Below are 16,889 nucleotides of genomic sequence, written 5' to 3' on the forward strand. Positions count from 1 at the left end.
CCCTCCAAAAAACTGTCGGCAGAAGTGGAAAACTCAGTTCAAAGTCATCAAATCAATTTTATAAAAGGGAACCCCCCCCCCCCCCTCCCCCACCCTCGTGGAGGCAAATCTTCCACAATTCAATATTTTTGGGAGGTTATAGAAAGTGATTTTAATTTGTCAGGCGCGCAGTGCCCTGGATCACGAAATGGTTTAGAAGTTGGGATGAGAATGAAGTGTCTGCCCTCACCCCCGGATAGCTGCTGCAAGTTGCCCCCCCCCCCCCCCACCACCCGGGTTGGAGACTCGGATGTCGGTCTGGGATTCCCCTGCAGACAGACAGCAGACAGGGCGGGGGCGCTCCTCAGCGAAGCCTCCTCTTTAGGCGGGAGGCGAAGCGGACTCCACAGCCCCGGCGGAGAAATAGCCGCTGAGTGGGATGGAGGAGGAGGATGTTCCGCTGAGAGGGATGGAGGAGGGGGATGGAGGCGGCGCCCGTGGGGAGGTCGGTAGATGCGCTGAACACGGCAAGAAGCTGGCCTATTTCTGCAGGCCGGACAAACAGAGAGTGTGCAGCAAGTGTGCCATAGTGGGCCCACACCGCGGGCACACGGTGGTGCCGGTGGAAGAAGCGCTGAGCGAATTGAAGGTAAGGTGGATGCAGACGGAGGACCCGAGTTTGTTCAGTGAGACCCCGTGCATCGTTTTGAACTCTAACAGATTCCTCCTGCCACCCAGCAGATTCCTCCTGCCACCCAGCAGATTTCCTCCTGCCACCCAGCAGATTCTTCCTGCCACCCAGCAGATTCTTCCTGCCACCCAGCAGATTCCTCCTGCCACCCAGCAGATTCTTCCTGCCACCCAGCAGATTCTTCCTGTCACCCAGCAGATTCATCTAGCCACCCAGCAGATTCCTCCCCCTGCCCAGTAGATTTTCTCCTGCCACCCAGGACATTCCTCCTGCCACCCAGCAGATTCCTCCTCCTGCCCAGCAGATTTTCTCCTGCCATCCAGGACATTCCTCCTGCCACCCAGCAGATTACTCCTGCCACCCAGCAGATTCCTCCAGCCACCCAGCAGATTCTTCCTGCCACCCAAGACAATCCTCCTGCCACCCAGGTCATTCCTCCTGCCACCCAGCAGATTCCACCAGCCACCCAGCAGATTCCTCCTGGCACCCAGTAGATTCCTCCTGCCACCCAACAGATTCCTCCTGCCACCGAGCAGATTCCCACTGCCACCCAGCAGATTACTCCTGCCACCCAAGACATTCCTCTAGGCTCCCAGCAGATTCCTCCTGCCACCCAGCAGATTACTCCTGCCACCCAAGACATTCCTCCAGCCAACAACAGATTCCTCCTGCCACCCAGCAGATTTCCTGCTGCCACCCAGCAGATTTCCTCCTGCCACCCAGCAGATTCCTCCTGCCACCCAGCAGATTCCTCCTGCCACCCAGCAGATTTCCTGCTGCCACCCAGCAGATTCCTCCTGCCACCCAGCAGATTCCACCTGCCACCCAGCAGATTCCTCCTGCCACCCAGCAGATTCCTCCTGCCACCCAGGAGATGTAGACAGTTCTAGAAAGGCTCCATTCATTTCCCATTCCTGGATTTCCTGAGAAGGTCGTCGTGGACCTGCTTCCTGGACCATTCACAGTCATCATGACATGTCAGGGCGCTCCCGTGACGTTAAATAGGGAACTTTGACTCTGATGCAGGTGGAATTGATCAATCTAGATATTTTTTTAAAAAGTATTTTATTATAAAAATGTGTAAAAACAAACACAGTACCACATACAACAATACACCTCACAACCTCACAATCCACAGTTTGTACAGTTTTTTCCCTTTTACGTACCCTTCTCCCCCCCCCCACCTTCCGCAACATTGTCATGAAGAATCCCACCCTGAAGCCCTCCGCTGACCCCCTCAATTCCAATTTGATCTTTTCCAACCGAAAAAAGTCATACAAGTCCCCCCAGCCAGGCCGCCACCCTCGACGGCGTATCCAACATCCAATTCAGCAAGATCCTTTGGGCAGATAGAGAGGCGATGGCCACAACATCGGCCCCCTTCTCCTCCAGCAGCTCCAGCATTTCCGATACCACCGTTGGGTCCAGCCCAAAGTTAGGCTCGGCCTGACCTCCACCCCCAGAATATTAGATAATATCCCAAATACCACTACCCAATAACTCTCCAGTTTCTCGCAATCCCAGAACTTGTGCCCTCGCCCACACTTCTCGCACTCATCAACCACTTCTTGGAAGAACCCACTCATCCTCGCCTGGGTCATATCACCTTGAACTGAATCAAGCTCATCCTCGAGGTTGATTTCACCTTACGCATCGCTTCGCACCACAGTCCCCAGCCTATTTTCTCCCTCCCCCAACTCCTCCTCCCATTTGTTCTTGATCCTCACCACTTAGACCCCCCGTTACCCAACCACCCATATATGTCTCCAATCCTACCCTCTCTCGACCCATCTGAGAGCAGTAGTTGCTCCAATGGGGTATACCCGGCAACCTGGGAAACGTCCTCCACTCCTTTTCGTGCCTGCATGTATTTAAATTCACTCCCCCTAAGCAACTCAAATCTGTCTCGCAACTCACCCAGATATGCAAATTTCCCTTCCAGATACAAGTCCCACAGCCTCACCAGCCCTGCCTCCCTCCACTTCCCATACATCCCATCCATCTCCCCTGGCTTAAACAGTGGTTCCCGCACAGTCGTGTCAACACCGACATCCCCTCCAACTTGAAGTGTCTCCGCAGCTGATTCACATCCTAACCATCGACTGTACCATCAGATTCTCTGTACACTTCCTCGGGGTTATTGGTAGCGGAGCTGTCACCATAGCCTGAGACTGGATCCCTACAGGATTCCTCCTCCATCTTGACCCACCCCACATGTACCTCCCTAAACCATGACCTTTTTCTGTCTCTGCCTCTGTAACAGGGCCTTCTGTACCCTTGGCACGTTCTCCACCCATATAAAGTCCAAAATCACTGTCTCCAATTTCCAGAAGATGGTCTTCCGTAGAAAGATGGGGAGGGTCTGGAAAACGAGCAGGAACCCTGGCAGCACATTTATTTTTACAACCTGCACCCTCCCTGCCAGTCTCAAGTGTAATGTACCCCATCTCTTAAAATCCCCCCCAATCTCCTCCACCAAATTGTCAAATTCCACCTGTGCATCGTAGCCCATTCCCTCGTGACCTGATTCCCCAAGTACCTGAACCTTTCCCTAGCTACCTTAGATAGCAACATTCCTAAGTTGGCCCCCTGCCGCATTCACCAGAAATACCTCGCTCTTCCCGAAGGTCCCGAACCTCTCCAATATTCCAATCATCCTGCCCATACTCTGCAACGGCTCCGACACGAACAACAAGTCGTCTGCGTACAACGGCACCCTGTGCCCCCTGCTCCCCCTCAATCCTTTGCCACTCTACCAACTCCCAAAGGGCCATCGCCAGCATGAACAACAATGGCGACAACGGACATCCCTGTCTCATTCCTCTATGCAGCACAAAACTGCGTGAACTCAGCCCGTTTGTACATACATTTGCAACCGGAGCTACATGTAGCAAGCGCACCCACGTCACAAACTTCTGGCCAAACCCAAACTTACCCAAGATCTCAAATAAATACCTCCACTCCACCCGATCAAAAGCCTTCTCTGCATCTATAGAAACAAGACCTCCAGCACCCTCCCCACTGTCGGAGTCATAACCTCATTCAACAGTCTCCTGATGTTACTGGAGAGTTGCCTACCCTTTACAAAACCCATTTGATCCTCAGCAACCACCCCTGGCATGCATCCCTCCATCCTCACCACTACCAATGTAGCCAGCACTTTCACATCTGTGTTCAATAGCGAAACGGGCTGATTCGACCCACATTCCCAATGGATCCTTCCCGTTCTTCAGGATTAGCGTAATCAACGCCTGTGTGTGTCTCTGGCAGCTCCCCCTTTTCCAACGCCTCACTAAACATCCTCAACAAATGCAGTGCCAACTCTGTTGTGAACACCTTATAAAACTCCAGCAGAAAGCCATTCGGCCCTGGAGCCTTCTCAACTTCATCCCCCTAATGCTGTCAATCACTTCCTTCAGCCCTGGTGGCTCCTCCAATGATTGCCCCTTCTCTTCCTCCAACCTTGGAAACTCCAATCCATCCAGGAATCGTCCCAAAATTCCATTCTCTCCGCCCTGTACAGCTTCTCGTAGTACGATCAATTACACAAAGACGAGAGTTGAATGCAATCGAGGCTTTAATACACTAAGATGTGTGGCCTCCTACAGCAGCTGGCGAAATGATTGCTGTACAGGGAGCACACATATTTATACTCCGCCTACTAGGCGGAGCCACCAGGCAGGGAACTACCCCCGTACCTGTAGTACAGGGCCTTACCACAAATCACCTAATATATATATCAGTGGTGACTACCACATTCACCCCCTGTTAAAATTGAGTCCGAATGGAGTGCAGTGATTCGGGGAGGACTTCCTGCCAGCGGGAGGCCGGTAGATTTCTGGACCGTAGGGCCAGCTGGATGGCCCTCCAGACTGTCCCATTCTCCCTCTCCACCTGCCCGTTGCCCCGGGGGTTAAAGCTGGTTGTCCTGCTCGAGACGATACCCTTGTTGAGCAGGAACTGACGCAGCTCATCGCTCATGAATGAAGATCCCCTGTCGCTGGGTACGTAGGCGAGGAAGCCGAACAGAGCGAAGGTGGTGTTGAGGGCTTTGATGACAGTGGTAGACGTCATATCAGGGCATGGGATGGCGAAGGGGAATCTGGAGTACTCATCGACCACATTGAGGAAGTACGTGTTACGGTTGGTGGAGGGGAGATCCCCTTTGAAGTCCACGCTGACGCGTTCAAAGGGGCGAGAGGCCTTCACGAGGCGCACACGGTCTGGCCGGTAGAAGTGCAGTTTGCACTCCGCACAGACCTGGCAGTCTCTGGTGGTTGCCCTGGCTTCCTCGACGGAGTAGGACAGATTGCGAAGTGGTACAAACGTGTGACTCCCAGGTGACAAAGATTGTCGTGCAGAGTCCGGAGTCGGTCCACCTGTGCACTGGCACATGTACCTCAGGATAGGGCATTGGGGGGATCGTTGAGCTGACTGGGGCGATACAAAATCTTCTTAGTTGTAGGTGGGGAGCTCGATCCTCCACCTCAAGATTTTATCGTTTTTGATCTTGCCCCGCTGTGTGTTGAACATGAAAGCTACTGACCGTTGGTCAGTGAGGAGAGTGACTATCCTGCCGGCCAGGTAATGCCTCCAATGCCGCTCAGCTTTAACGATGGCTTGGGCCTCTTTTTCGACGTCGGGGTGCCGAATTTCGGAGGCATGAAGGGTTCGTGAAAAGAATGCCACGGGCCTGCCTGCCTGGTAAAGGGTGGCAGCTGGAGCGACGTCTGATGCGTCGCTCTCGACTTGAAATGGTAATGTCTTGTCGACTGCGTGCATCGCGGCCTTGGCGATGTCGGTCTTAATACGGTTGAAGGCCTGGTGAGCCTCGGCCGTTAGGGGAAAAAGAGTGGATTGGATGAATGGGCGGGCCTTGTCCGCATAATTGGGACCCACTGGGCATAGTAAGAAAAGAACCCCAGGCAACATTTGGGGGCTTTGGGGCAGTGGGGGAGGGGGAGTTCCATGAGGGGGCGCGTGCACCCCAGAATTCCGTTCTGGACCACATAGCCCAGGATGGCTAAGCAGTTCGAGCTGAACACACACCTCTCCTTGTTGTAAGTTAGATTGAGGGGAGTGGCGGTGCGGAGAAATTTGGCACAGTTGGCGTCATGGTCCTGCTGATCGTGGCCGCAGATGATGGCATTGTCAAGGTACAGGAAGGTGGCCCGCAGCCTGTACGGTTGACCATTCGGTCCATCTCCAGTTGGAAAACCGAGACCCCATTGGTGACGCCGAAGGGATCCCTGAGAAAGTGGTAGAGGCGGCCATCTGCCTCCGAGACTGTGTATGGGCGGTCCGCCTTACGGATGAGGAGCTGGTGGTAGGCGGATTTTAGGTCCACAGTTGAGAAGACCCGGTACTGTGCAATCTGATTGACCATATCAGATATGCGTGGGAGGGGGAACGCATCGAGCTGCGTATACCTATTGATGGTCTGGCTGTAGTCCACGACCATTCTGTGTTTCTCCCCAGTTTTCACCACTACCACTTGGGCTCTCCAGGGGCTGTTGCTGGCTTCGATGATGCCTTCCCGAAGCAGCTGCTGGACTTCGGACCTGATGAAGGTCCTGTCCTGAGCGCTGTACAGTCTGCCCCTGGTGGCGACGGGTTTGCAATCTGGGGTTAAGTTTGCAAATAGGGAAGGTGGGTCGACCTTTAGAGTCGCAAGGCCGCACACAGTAAGGGGTGGTAGGGGCCCACCGAATTTCAATGTTAGGCTCTGGAGGTTGCACTGGAAGTCCAGGCCGAGTAGTAAGGCAGCGCAGAGGTTGGAGAGGACGTAGAGGCGGAAGCCGGTAAACTCCACGGCCTGGGCAGTGAGAGTGGCGATGCAGTACCCCCGGATCGCCATGGAGTGGGACCCAGAGGCCAGGGAGATTCTCTGATTGGTAGGGTGCACCGCGAGGGAGCAGTGCCTTACCGTATCGGGATGTATGAAACTCCCGGTGCTCCCGGAGACCAGCAGACAGGAGATCTTTTGCCCATCGATTTTCACGTTTGTCGAGGCGGTTGCTGGGTTGTGTGGGTGAGACTGGTCAATCGTGACCGAGGCGAGACGCAGCTGGTCATCGATGGCGGCAGATGATGGGGTGCCCGGGGGGCATGGGGCCAGGTACGATGGCGGCGCCCACAGGCTGCACGTGGTCCGAGGAGGGGAAGATGGCGGCACCCACTGGCCATATGATGGGGGGGTCGGAACAATAGCGGCGATTGAGAGGGCCTGGCACACCGCAGCGAAGTGCCCCTTCTTGCCGCAGGCCTTACAAAGGGCGCTCCGGGCCGGGCAGCGTTGTCAGGGGTGTTTTGGTTGCCCACAGAAGTAACATCTGGGTCCCCCTGGTTGGTTGGCGGGCGTGCGGCAGTGGCATGGGGTTGGCTGAGTGAGGTCCCCGATGGGGCAGCCGTCTGCGGAGTCCACGATGCGTAGGAGGGGGCCGCGCGGCCGGGGGTGTAGGCCTGGATGTTGCGCGAGGCGATCGTCAGTGAGAGTGCAAGCTTTTTGGTTGCCGCGAGGTTGAGCGTGGCCCCTTCTAAAAGGCGCTGCCGGATTTAATCTGACCCGTAACAAAAGCGTCCCTTATAAGCAAGTTCGAGTGTTCCGTGGCCGTGACAGCCTGACAGTCACAGTCTCTGACTAGGAGGATTAGAGCACGCCAGAAATCTTCTACTAACTCACCAGGGAGTTGACTACGAGTGGAGAGGATGTGTCTGGCGTAAAGCGTGTTAGTCCGCTGAGCGTAGTTTTCTTTCAGTAGCGCCATGGCGTCGTCGTAGGTCGGCACGTCCTGGTTAAGCAGAAAGACGTTGGAGCTCAGCCGCGTGTAGAGGATCTGAATCTTCTGAGCTTCAGGAATTGGGAGTAGCGCAGCCACGATGTATGCTTCGAAACAGGCTAGCCAATGTTGAAAGTCCTTTTTGGCGTTGTCTGACTGTGGATCCAGCTGCAGGCGATCCGGCTTGATGCGGAGGTCCATCTTCTGAAAACTTTGGTGTATTAAATTGATGCATGATCAATTGCACAAAGACGAGAGTTGAATGCAATCGAGGCTTTAATACACTAAGATGTGTGGCCTCCTACAGCAGCTGGCGAAATGGCTGCTGTACGGGGAGCACACATATTTATACTCTGCCTACTGGACAGAGCCAGCAGGTAGGGAACTACCCCCGTACCTGTAGTACAGGGCCGATTCACAAATTACCTAATATATATATCAGTGGTGACTACCACACCCCCGAAACCCCTCAATTATATTCCCCGGCTATGACACTACCTTCCCCTTTCAGTTCGCACCTTTAAAATTTCCCCAGACATAGCCTGCCTCCTCAGCATACGGCTTGCCTTCATTCCATATTCATATTGCACACCCCTCGCACTCTGTAGCTGCCCCACTGCCTTTCCCATTATCATCCTATCAAACTGCCCTGCAACCTCTTCCTCTCCGTCAACAACTCTTTAGTGGGGTTCTGCCCTCCTCAACTATCTCATCCAACAACCTCCATACTCCTTCCTCTGCCTCTTATCTCTGTGCACCTTGAACAAGATAATCTCCCCTTTGAGCACCACCTCCAATGCCTCCCAAAACGTAACTAACGACACCTCCCTATTCTGGTTAATCTCCACGTATTCCCCACACGGCGACCTCGCCTTTTCACAAAACCCCTTCCCTGCCAGCAGGCCCGAATCTAGCCTCCATCCCGGCCTTTGTACCTTTCCCGCACTAAGCCAATGCAGCGCATGATCGGATATCACAATCCCTGCATACTCTGCCCCCATCACCTCCAACAACACCACTTGGCTCACCACGAAAGAAAATAAATTCTCGAGTACACCTCATACACGTGTTTGATGAACGAGTACCCCCCCCCCCGCCGCCCCGGGTTCTTAAACCTCAACAGATCTACCATTCCCATACACTCAATAAACCCTCCCAACTCCTTCCCCATCCTCCCCCTTCCTATTGACTTGGGGCTGGACCTGTCCACACTCTCTTCCATCACGCAGTTAAAATCTCTACCCATAATCGATTGGTGCGAATCCAGGTCCGGGATTGCCCCCAACAAACCCCTCACACACCCAACATCATCCCAATTTGGCGCACATAGGTTGACCGGCACCACTGGCATCCTCTCTCCAGCACCCCACTCACAATCACATACCTTCCCCCAGGTCCCACACTTCCTTGGACCCACAAAATGGCAACCTGCGCAACTTCGAGTGAAATACTTGTCCCACCCATCCATTCCTTCCTCAACCTAACCTGGTCCTTCACCCAGTGGTGAGTCTCCTGTAAAAAGATCACCTCTTAATCGGCCCAGATGTACCAAGTTACAATTCTTACTGGGGGCTTACGCCTCCACTCCCCCTTATCGTCTGCCGTCATCCCCCTCAGGCTCTGGCTCCTATAATACCACCCTAAATCAGGCCCATCCAGGATGGCCCCCCATTCCGTCCATGACCACGCTCAGTCTCCAACTCTGCCACATTGTAATTCCCCCCGCCCTCACCTGGCCACCTCCCGTGGTCTGCACCCCCACCTCGCCTCCATTCACCAGCATTACCGGCCAGCGTGGCAGCTCCCGCTCGGAGGTCCTTCGAAGGTCCCTCTCGTAGGTTCACCATACACACCCCTTACCCGAAAGAGAAATCGCAAATCGACCCCTCCAAAAAGAAAAAACACCGCAGACAACACGGGGTGTTGGGGGGAGGGCGGGGGGGGGGGGTACCCCCTGTTATGGGCCAGGGTTTAGAGAACCCCAAAGTGTATCATGAAGTTCACCTGACCCATAACGTTTAATAGATTGTGGTTATTGGGAGCACACGGGCCTACCTTACAGGTGTGATGCACCAGAGATCCACAGGACTTTTAAATTAAAACAATGTTTGTTTATGAAACTATTTAACACCCAAAAACCATAACCTCCAACCTTTGCATATACATCTCCCCCATTTCACACAAACTCTCAGTTCTCCCCCAGGTTATGGTCCCTTATAAAATCATTGGCTTCTTCTGGCATTTCAAAATAGTACTCCCGGCCTTTAAAAGTGTCCACAAGTTTGCCAGATACAACACCCCAAACCGAATCTTCGTTCCGTACAATACCACCTTGGCCTTGTTGAATCCTGCACGCCTATTTGCCAGCTCTGCACCAATATCTTGATATATTTGAACACGATTCCCCCTCCCATACACAGTTTAGCTTCAATCCAGCTCACCGTAGAATCTTCTCCCCTGCCCACCTCTGGGCCTTTTCCAGGACCCCCTCGTCCATCAACCCGGCAGCATCCTTGAAGCATATTTTATGGTGCTCATTCCTTCCACACCCTCTGGCGGCCCCACAATCTTCAGGTTCTGCCGGTACCTGTTTTCCTGCTCCTCCACCTTCACCCTCAACAACTTGCACAGGCCCTCCACCTCTGCCCCCAAGGACACGATCCAATCGCTCTGGGCGGATACCACCTTCTGCACCTCTCGTATCTTCACCCCTTCTTCATCAAGGCACTTCTCTACACAGTCCATCGATCCTCGCAGAGGTGCAACTGCTCCCTCAATAGCCTTCGAAAGGTCACCATGCATCTCCTTCCTTTGCTGGTGAAATTTGTCTTTAATGAAGGCCATCAACGGTTCCATCTAGGCCTTCCCCATTGGTGACAACCCTTCCAACTCTGCCATTCTCGCAATTGTTGCTGCTCCACAAATCCCCTCCAATTCCGTAGCCAGGTCTTTAACTGTTTTTTGCCGGTTCTGGCAGCCAGTAGACATGCCAATCTTGGAGAGAACCTCTCCCTCTACACCGGCACCATTTTCCTGCCGGAGGTACACCGCTAACGGGTATAAAGTGTCCAAACCAACGCCTTTGAGAAGGAGCTGCCCTGTGTGCGACCACTCACTCCATGGCTGCCATCGGAAGTCTCAATATAGATATTTTTATGTCATAATGACTTAGTTGACGGTAGGACCACACCAGAAAAGACAGTGGCACACTGGTAAAAGTCCTTGGGCTAATAATCCAGAGACCCAACTACTGCTCTTGGAACATGGGTTCACCGGCAGCAGCTGAAGAAATTTAAATTCAGTTAATAAATCTGGAATGTAAAGCTAATCTCGGTAATGGTGATCTACTATCAACAACTGTTATTTTGAACAAAAAAACTAGTTTTTAGATGTGGTCCGCTAATGTTCTTTTCGGGAAGGAAATATGCCATCCTGGCCTGGTCTGGGCTACATGCAACTCCAGACCCACAGCAATGTTGTTGACTCTTCACTGCCCTCTGAAATGGCCCAGTAAGTCATTCAGCTCAAGGGCAATTAGGATGGGTAGCAAATGTTTGCCCAGCCAGTGACACATGCTTGTTGGTAATGTTCTTCCCCAGCAGAATTTTCATGCATTTTTTGTGTTTCAAACAGGAACTGTTGTCTGCACACTTGATCGAGTTAGAAGCAGAGAGTTCGGAGCAGACCTCAAGATTCGAAGATATTGAGCGCAACATGACAGCAGCCCAAGTAAGCAATTCTGGGTGCGCACAGATATTTATCTCCAAACTCCCCTTTGCACTGGTTCCATGGGTGTACCCTTCATTACCTTACAGGCCCCACCTTCTCAGCCTTGCTTCTCAGCTGAGATCAGTGGTGATCCTCAGGTTAAATCGCCATCCATCAGGCGCTCCCCCTCAAAGGGGAAAGCAGCCTATGGTCATTTGCGATCATGGCAACTTTACCGTACCCTACACTTCTTCATATGAACCCAGCCAACGAGTAGCAGCAGGATATTTGATTTTACAAGGTTATATTAGGATTGAAACAAAAACAGAAAATACTGGACGATCCCAGCAGGCCTGACAGCATCTGTTCAGAGAGAAGGGAATTAATGTTTTGAGTCTGGATGACTCTTTGTCAAAGCATTTTAGAGCTGAGTTTGACACACACTTTCCTGCAATGATTTGGACCAGGAATTCTGCCTAACCTTTTCTCCTCTTCCCCAGGGGCACTTCAATAACATTCTACCTCTTGAACCCAGCAGATATTATCTAAATTAATAAAGAGTAAGGAACCTAGCTAATCTATCTGACACCAGATGGGACATTCAGGCACCATGTTGTGGAAGAGGGTTTATCACATTATTTGTACCTATGGAGAGGGGCAGGAAATGTGATTCAGTAAATGATGGGTTACTGAGACATTGAGATCAGATTCAGTGGCTAGTTGTACTAATTCGCTAGTTGTGCACGAGCCCCTCAGACCAAGCCTAAATTGTGAATTGTTATCTTCCTCTGTTCCAGGAAGAAGCTGAGAAACTCCAGCAGCAAGTGCAAGAAGATTTTGCCACTTTGCGGAGCTTCCTAGATTCTGAGGAGAAGGTTTTGATGGTGTGGATAGACACTGAGAAACAGCACGCCCTGCAGGAGTTGGAAAGGCTAAAAGCAGAATGCTTGCAGAGGACTAAGCACTTGAGTTTGCTGGTGGGCCCCCTCAAGGCAGTGCTGCAGACCACCGACCTGAGTGACGTATTGAAGGTAACCCATTATGAGCCCAAGGGCGGATGCCTGTTTATTTTTCCTGCCCTTTTTTTAAAAAATCCATTCACTACAAGAAATGAAACAAAATGCTTTTGATTTTTCTGCATCTATTAATTTAGCAGCAGACATTGCATCTGTAATGTGCTGTCCCTGGGAATGGGAGAGGCCAGGGAAGGAGAGGAAGAGCCCAGCTAGGTATATCCTCTGATATCAGAATTTGGCTTGAACATAACCTTATTTCCCATTCAAGAGGTGAAGTTCAACATCTGGCACCCTGTACTGGCAGAGAAAGGATGCCTTTGCCGCCCCTGAATTTGAGCCCAAATCTCGGATGTTGTGCGAACAATATCCTATCCAGGATGTGTAGCATTCTGATTTGGACATTTACAACCATCGCTGGGTTAATAATTTCCCATCAATGCCATTGTGGGAGCACCTTCACCACAAGGAAGTCTGAATTTTAAGGCGGAGGACACCATCTTGTCACAGGAAGAAATGCAACTGAGCCACAATTGCCCCCAAACCTTTATTAATAAAAAAAAATGAGAACAAGATTTGACTCTTCCACCTCATCAGAGGGATGAGATTTTCATTCTGTATTGGCAGTCACTGATGCTGAGAGCTTTCAACCTTTGTGTTCTGTATCAGTCAGTTGCTTCTCCTGGGTGGTTGCCGGGGAAATGGTGCAGTCACCTGGGCTTTTTCACAATTCCACTCTCAGTTCTCTCAATTTATTTTCTTCTTGTTTCAGGTGCTGAACATTTCCTCTGATGGGTGAGATTAAAGCGTAATCGCTGCATTTTGTTTCATTTCAGTTTATGCCTTTATCTTTTCACCTGCCTTTCTTTCTGTTTTTATCTGTCATGTACCACTCTGCCTCCCCCCTCACTTATTTTCCGACTCTCTCTGTCTATTTCGGTGTCCTTGCTCACTTACACAGTCGCTTTATCTGTCCTTCTAACTCTTTTTGCCTCAGTTTCTCCGTGCATCTCAGGGAAGCTGTTCCCATGTTTTCTGCAACATTAATCAGCTAATTGTTTCATTACAGTCCTTGTGAAACAGTGAATGAGCCCATTGTGCGTTTTGAGGCTGAGAAATTTTGTGGTCCACTGCAATACAAAGTTTGGAAGAGGATGTTTCAAATAATTCTGACAGGTAATTAAATATATTTTTTAAGTATTTGTATTCCAAATGTTCAACTTTTTACATTTTACAACAATGAACCCACCCAACACATTAAACACGCCCCCCCCCCCCCCCCCCCCCCCCCCCCCCCCCTTCATCCAAATCTCCCCCGGCCGCTAGGGCAAATTTCACCTTCTCCAGGGCTAAGAACCTGGACAGGTTCCCCCGCCACGCTGAAGCATAGGGGGGAACAGCTGACCTCCACACCAACAGGACCCGCCTGTGAGCAATCAGTGAGGCAAAGACTAAAATATCTGCCTCCGTGCCTGTCTGGAACTCCAGCAGGTCCAATACCCCGAATATGGCTTCCAGAGGACCAGGTTCCTCGTCTACATGCTGGAAACCACACTCCAAAACCTTTCCAACTTCGGTCATGACCAGAACATATGCACCTGATTTGCAGGACCTCTCCCACACCTCTCACAGATATCCTCCACCCCCTCAAGCAGCCGGCTCATCTTGACTTTGTCAGGTGCGCCCTGTACACCACCTTTAGCTGTATCAACCCCAGCCTTGCGCACTAAGTCGAGGCATTCACCCTCCGAAGCACCTCACACCACAGTCCCTCTTCCAGTGCCGCCCACCATGGATACCTTACTGTCCTCCAAAATCTTCCCAGAAATCGCGAAGAAGACACCCCCCACCACTGCTGACACCTCCAACAATGAAAAGGCAGGTGCTATCAGGAAGGTCAGGAAAACCTCCCTGAGAACGGCACCTGCATGTACTGGAAATGCCTCCCGTGCATTCCAAACTTCTCATTCAGCTCTCCAAGCTTACAAACCGCCCTCCCAGCAACAGATCCTTCATCCACCTGATCCTCCTATCCCCGGTCCTCGCATCCATCCTCCTCGGCTCAAATCCGTGATTTGCCCCGATCGGCATCCCCCCGACCCAGCTCCCAACCTAAAATGTTGCCGATCCTGCCTCCAAATCTTCAGCGTGTCCACCACCACCAGACTCACCAAATTCTTCCCTGGAGCCATCAGGAGTGGCATCCACATCAGCGCCCGACCCTCTACATGAACCCGCCTCCATCTTTATCCACAAAGCCCCTGCCTCCCTATTCTATCCCTGAACCTTCTCTGCATTCGCTGCCCAACAATAGTACATCAGATTTGGGAAGCCTACCCCCCATATGACTGCTGTCCCCTCTGAAGCGCCATCTTCCCTGTCCATACAAATGAAGAGATCAGCTTGTACATCCCCTTGAAAAATGCGTGAGGCTAAAAGACCGGCAAGCACTTGATGTACCATCAATTGGACTCGTAACACGATGAAGATCCAAACTGTGGCTTTAATCTGCTAGTTGTTAGCCCGGTGGTCGACTACAGAGAAAGGCCGACCGCCGGGAACTTTGGGTACTTATACCCCGCCTCGGAGGCGGGGTCTACTTGCCTCTCGACCAATTGGTGAGCAGTCACATGACTAGTCCCGGCCAATCGGACGAGAGGCACATGACCAGCCAGACCCAATGGGAAACCCATGCTCTGCACCAATGGCAGTGCTCACATTCATACCACCACAGCACTGAAACAAAAACAAAAATCGCCCTAGAATGTTCATCTTCACTGCCTGTACCTGGCCCGCCAACGACAGAGGAAGATTATCCAAGCTCGACAAATCAGCCTCCACCCTCCCCACCAAGCTAGAGAAATTCAACTTCCGAAGACCTGCATTGTTCCGGGCCCCTGCATCCCCGGATACCTGAAGTGAGATGTTGCCACACGGAATGGTAACCACCCCCCACCCTGGCTTCCGCCCCTGGAGAGGAAACCACAAAATACTAACTTTTCCCCAAATTCAACTTGTACCCTGAAAATGCCCCAAATCTTTGCAGCGAACCCATTATATACCCCACCGAGGAGCCCAACTCCAAAATATATGACAACAAATTGTCCACGTTGAATGATACCCTATGTTCCACCGACCCGCAACCCCCCCCCCCCCCCCCCCCCCCCCCCCCCGACTATCCCCTTCCACAACTCCAAGCCTCTCATCACAAGGGCCCAATCTACAACAAAAACAGAAGGGACACATGTGGCACCCCTGCTTCGTTTCCCCAGTGCAATGAAAAATTAAATAATGTTTGGGCAGCGCAGTGACACGGTAATTAGCACTGCTGCCTCACAACACCAAGGGCCCAGGTTCGACCCTAGCCCCGGGCCACTGTCTGTGTAGGGTTTGCACATTCTCCCCATCTGTGTGGGTCTCACTCGCATCACCCAAAGATGTGCAGAGTAGGTGGAATGGCCACACTAAATTGCCCCTTAATTGGAAAAAGACACTAAATTGGGCACTTTAAATATTTTTTAAAAAAAATTTCTCCCACTTTCATCTCAGATTCTAATAGGACGAATGTGAAGGCAGCCTTTGACCAGATTCCCATTTGTTTTTTCTGTCTGATGTTTGCTGACCGATTTCTGTTGTGCTTTTATTTTCCATTCAGTGCCTGAAACTTACACCTTTGACCATTCAACTGCTCACCCTCACCTTGAAATCTCAACAAACCGACGGTCAGTGATTCCTCGCCATGAAGCTTTGCCAGTTGATTACACAGATGGCCGATTTGACGGCTGCCTTTGTGTTCTTGGCGCTGAGGCAATTTCGATGGGGAAACACTACTGGGAAGTGACCGTCAACAAGAAGTCCAAATGGGACCTTGGAGTTGCTTACAGCTCTGTAACCCGGCATGGGAATATTATCTACCGGCCTAGCAGAGGCTTCTGGTGTTTGACATTGCGTGATGGCTATCGTTATGAGGTCTGTGATGAGCATGACATCCAACTGGAAGTCCAGCACAAACCACACCGTATTGGTATCTATGTGGATTATGAGGGTGGGTTGGTGTCATTCTTCAATGCTGAGATGATGCAAATACTCCACGTCTTTCGAACTCGTTTCACAGATCAGCTTCTGCCTCTGTACAGCCCATGTTCAATGGAGGAGGCGGTCCCGGGTGACCAGCGGCTCACCATTTTCAAATTAAATGTGTGATATCAATGAGGCGCGTATTCCCTGTTTTGTGCTGTCAGGCTTGATCTCTAAAGAGAGTCTCACTACTCATTGTTCATGGATATTGGTCCCAAATAAAGGTTTGTTTTAATTTTGCATATCTCTGTTCCTTCTCCCCTGTGTTGATGCTCGTATTAGTGTGTGATCAGGAAGGTTTTGCTTCCCCCACAGTCCCAGCTGACTGTACAGTGACACATTGGTTAGCAGTGCTACCTCATCGTGCCAGGAACCTGGGTTCAGTTCCAACTTTCGGTGACTCTGTGTGGAGTTTGCACCTTCTGTCTATGTTTGCGTGTGTTTCCTCCCATAGTCTAAAGATGTGCAGATTAGGTGGATTGTCCATGATCAATGCACGGGGTTATGGGCATAGGGTGGGGAGTGGGGATAGGTAGAGTGGTCAGTGCAGAATCGATGGGCTAAATGGTCTCCTGCACTTAGGGATTCTATGAAATGTCATTCTTTACATTCTGAATGCTTCATCTCGGCAGTCCATTCTTC

General features: G+C 51.5%; 1 protein-coding gene across 1 annotated transcript; it reads left to right on the forward strand.

The window, feature by feature from the left end:
- Nucleotides 1–285: 285 nt before the first annotated feature.
- Nucleotides 286–16,491, forward strand: LOC119962700 (E3 ubiquitin-protein ligase TRIM62-like). The gene is made up of 6 exons (XM_038790635.1): nucleotides 286–628; nucleotides 11,083–11,178; nucleotides 11,955–12,188; nucleotides 12,943–12,965; nucleotides 13,240–13,346; nucleotides 15,826–16,491. The coding sequence occupies exons 1-6, from the start codon at nucleotides 419–421 to the stop codon at nucleotides 16,371–16,373; spliced, it is 1,218 nt and encodes a 405-aa protein (XP_038646563.1). The 5' UTR covers nucleotides 286–418; the 3' UTR covers nucleotides 16,374–16,491.
- Nucleotides 16,492–16,889: the final 398 nt, after the last annotated feature.

This window comes from Scyliorhinus canicula, chromosome 3 (assembly GCF_902713615.1).
Source record: "Scyliorhinus canicula chromosome 3, sScyCan1.1, whole genome shotgun sequence".
Classification (NCBI taxonomy): Eukaryota; Metazoa; Chordata; class Chondrichthyes; order Carcharhiniformes; family Scyliorhinidae; genus Scyliorhinus; species Scyliorhinus canicula.

What these genes read in the sequence shown, in the direction of transcription:
- LOC119962700 (XM_038790635.1), top strand. Translation starts at nt 419, where the DNA reads ATGGAGGAGGAGGATGTTCCGCTGAGAGGGATGGAGGAGGGGGATGGA. An exon ending in AAGCGCTGAGCGAATTGAAG is followed by an intron (nt 629 to 11,082) that starts GTAAGGTGGATG and finishes TGTTTCAAACAG; the next exon opens with GAACTGTTGTCTGCACACTT. An exon ending in GCAACATGACAGCAGCCCAA is followed by an intron (nt 11,179 to 11,954) that starts GTAAGCAATTCT and finishes CCTCTGTTCCAG; the next exon opens with GAAGAAGCTGAGAAACTCCA.